General features: G+C 36.0%; 1 protein-coding gene across 1 annotated transcript; it reads left to right on the plus strand.

Annotated features, from left to right (window-relative positions):
* The first annotated feature begins 2,303 nt into the window (after positions 1-2,303).
* On the plus strand, positions 2,304-3,300 carry LOC107706465 (calcyphosin-like protein). The gene is made up of 4 exons (XM_016510178.1): positions 2,304-2,440; positions 2,515-2,692; positions 2,789-2,998; positions 3,196-3,300. Exons 1-4 carry the CDS (start codon positions 2,304-2,306, stop codon positions 3,298-3,300), a joined length of 630 nt encoding a protein of 209 aa, XP_016365664.1.
* The last annotated feature ends 675 nt before the right edge of the window (positions 3,301-3,975 follow it).

Here is a 3,975-nt window from a genome sequence, read left to right on the forward strand (position 1 = left end):
TGTGTGTGTGTGTGTGTGTGCGTGCATATATGTATATATTTATATTCTACACACAGTTATATTGTATGTACACATATATGTATGTACATGTACTCACACATATATGTACATGTACGTACACATGTATGTACACATACTGTATGTATGTATGTATGTGTATGCACATTCTATCCATGAAACTGTTCTTTTAACTTTTTTTTAATGAATGAAGAAAATATATTAACTTTAAGTCTAATATTTATTTTCACAAACATTTAATTTGGTACTTAAACTGTGTTATTTATATCTTTTGGACACATTCTTTGCTTGTTTCAGATGGCTGTTACTCAGCTGTTACTAACTTATTTATAATGAAGTTATATTTGTTACATTATTTTAGCTCTAGTCTTGTGGATGGATGTCTGATTGGCCATTTTTTATTTGCACTGGCATGTATGTCACTTATTCAGAATAGGCAAGGCTGTTAAAATAGCTTTAAGGACACATTCTATTGTGTCAGGTTAAATGGATTACAAAAGTACTTATGTGCTGGTTTTCCAGACTTATAAGCATCTCTTTATCACAAGCACAGTTTTCTTATAGAAAACAGACCATCAGTATATGAATGTCTTGAAGGAATCTGGTTAGCAACTACATAACAATCTTCTAAAACAAGGCTAGTGAGTGCATGGCAAGATGTGAGGGAATCACATTTTTTAAATACATAAACTTCTCATTGTACACAGAGTCATCAAGCATATCTTTGCATGGTATTCTACTGAATATGCTGAGGCTTGTTTCTCACAGGAAGTGCAGTAGCAGCTATGAGTAATGTATATTTCACTACAAACATAGTATGTCTATTCTCTACACAAATGCTAAACATCATGGTTTCATCTTGAATTAATGTATTTTCATAGCAAATTTAGCCCTTCAAGTTTAAATAAGAAGGGCCTTGTTTTGTGTTTTTGGTTCATACCTTTTTGTTTGCTGATAATTATTCATATCTACTGTGTATTTATGAAGATTTTGTTGCCAATGAGGTGTAGTCTTTTTGATATGGTCAGTCCTCAAGTAACGTTAGTGTATTGATGAAGGCCAACTGGAATCTAATGCTGGAATCGGTTGATTTGTATATTTGAATTGTGGTACATTCCAAATAGACACATATGTAATCTTGCAATTATTAATAAATGATTGATTAAATCGTATTTACTTCTGTTCGTTAATATTGTATCTATGGTCTCATTACCTCTCAAGAACGTTCTATTGTGTTTGTCTCGTGAAGGTACTTACACAAACATCCTCGAACAATGGAGAAATCAGCAGTAGTCATGCTCGCAGTTGTTTGTTTCATATTCAAAATTCTGTTTCGCTGTTGTTTTTGCACCGTCTGGCTGTTAAACAGCAACCAGTAAACTTGAACAACAGCGGAAAGTCAAACATCGCGTTCTAATCGCCGAATCAAGCACCTGAAGCGAGAATGACCAATCCAATACAAGAACTCGTCACTATGGAAACACCGAACGCTAAAACAGGAAAGAGCAAAGCAGCGTTAAGGAAATCCAGGTGGTTTCAACACATTAATCATCGTTTTGTTTCACTTCTCACCGTGAGTATACAGCGAATAGATTATTACGGATAAATAAAGCCTTTATACCGTGGCGTCATGTGCTGTTTGCTGAATTACAGCAATTTAAGAGCATGTTGTTTCCTTACTCCATAGTCAGTAGTCCACGATTAGAATTACTCAGTCATAGCTCATAGCTAATAACTGTGTATTAAAGTTGAATTACTATAACACACTATAATATATGATAATTATAATGCATGCCGTTTTTATGAGCTCATATTCAGAGACTACACGGAGTAATTTTAGAATTCATTTTGTCACACCATTTCATTTAAAAATGAGCTAGTGAAAGAAAAAGGTGAAAACTTCAACGGTATGGCAACCAGTTAAAGGACCTATGATATACACTTTCATTACATGTTCATATAAATTTAACAATTTCCTTAAACACATTACGCATCAACTACACAACAGAGGGTTTCGTAGTCATTCCATACAGTAGAACCATTTTTGGTTTCCTAAAGAACCTTGCAGTAAACAGTTTTTAAAAGAGTGAAAAACAAAAAAATTCTAAATAAGCTTTTTCTACTTTACAGAACCTTTTGTGCAATGGAAAGGTTCCATGGATGTTAAAGGTTCTTTATGGAACCACGGATGCCAATAAAGAACCTTTATTTGTAAGTGTTGCCAAATAAACAGATAAAAGCCTAACAATCACTCTTGTCACCTTCAGATCAGATATAGGTGTAGGATGGCAGGTACATCGCGGCATGACCGAGAGATGGCAATTAGTGCCAAGAAGCAGCTGGCGAATTGTTCAGACCCCATTGAGCGTCTGAGGCTACAGTGTTTGGCACGAGGGTCTGCAGGAATCAAGGGACTGGGCAGGTACAGTATGCATTATATGTGTTGCTTTATATAGACTGAAGTGCAGATATTTGACTACAGTCTGATGTTCTCAGGACTTTTAGGATCATGGATGATGATAACAGTCGCACACTGGACATGAAAGAGTTCCTGAAAGGCCTGAGTGATTATGGTGTGCTCATTGAGAAAGAAGAGGCTATGAACCTTTTTCAACAATTTGACAGGGACGGCAGTGGATTAATTGATTTTGATGAGTTTCTTATCACTCTGAGGGTAAACACACTTAAATGGTGTTGTGTTTCCTTTAGACCAGTTCATGCCGAGGCCAGTTTAGTGCTCATGTTGTTATTTTCATTCATGTGATTGCAGCCACCCATGTCTAATGCCAGAAAGGAGGTGGTGCTACAGGCATTCAAAAAGCTGGATAAGACCGGAGATGGTGTGATTACAATCGAGGATCTGAGAGGAGTATACAATGTCAAACATCACCCCAAATACCGAAACGGCGAGTGGACCGAAGACCAAGTATTCCGCAAATTCCTGGATAGCTTTGACTCTCCGGATGACAAGGATGGGAAGGTATGAAGATGCTGAAAAACATTCTTTTTTATCTAAAACAGACAGTATCAAGCATAACAGTGTATTAATAGTACACAGACTGAACGAGATTTAAAGCAGTTTTAAGCATTCACAATCACAATGTTTCCCCCGATGGCATCATTACAAGTCATTTTCTGCAGTGTTCTCTTTGATGATGCTATGTCTTCACACATCAGGTCACAAAAGAGGAGTTTTTGAACTACTACTCCGGCGTGAGCGCATCCATTGACACAGATATCTACTTTATATTAATGATGAAAAATGCATGGAAGCTTGACTAAACATCTATTTTTGGGTAAAGAACAAAGACGGTCAACCTTCAGCAAAAGTATGTCTTGTCCCTTTCATGACTCTGTCAAACATTTCATAATAGATTTTATTGTAAACTTTAATATATATATATTAAAGTTTATAAAAAGTATACACACATTTTGAGCACATGAGAGCTTAAAAGCATCTGGCAGAGTTTTGACAGGGTTGAGTCTAAAATAATGTGGCAAGTTTACCTTTGGTGTCTAACAACTATTAACGTTGGGGTTTTGGGAATGTACCACACATGATCAAAAAAATCAACCAATTATTTATTGCACACAGTGTTTCTCACTGAAGTCAAGCAGCTGCACTAGTGAATGTATTGTTTTATTCCAGAATCAGCCACACCATCTAACAAATACAGGTGGTGTGGTATTGTTGCCTGAGTCTTATAATTGTATGCATCCTCTTTATTTGGCTATTGAAAGCTGTCTTTGCACCTGTTCGGATTTCTGTGAGAAACACTCAAAAATTCAAATACAAATTATGTTTGTTATTAATTCACTCAAAAAATTTTCTCTTTCTTTCCGGGTTGGGATGGTCCTTTTGCTTTGTGGTTTTGGTGATGAGGGTCTCTAAAAGGGCTACCAGTTTGTTTTATAACATTATTTTCTCTTTTCCATTTACAGGTGACAAGAGATGAA

This window comes from Sinocyclocheilus rhinocerous, unplaced genomic scaffold (genome assembly GCF_001515625.1).
Source record: "Sinocyclocheilus rhinocerous isolate Xijiao unplaced genomic scaffold, SAMN03320098_v1.1 scaffold1405, whole genome shotgun sequence".
Taxonomy (NCBI): Eukaryota; Metazoa; Chordata; class Actinopteri; order Cypriniformes; family Cyprinidae; genus Sinocyclocheilus; species Sinocyclocheilus rhinocerous.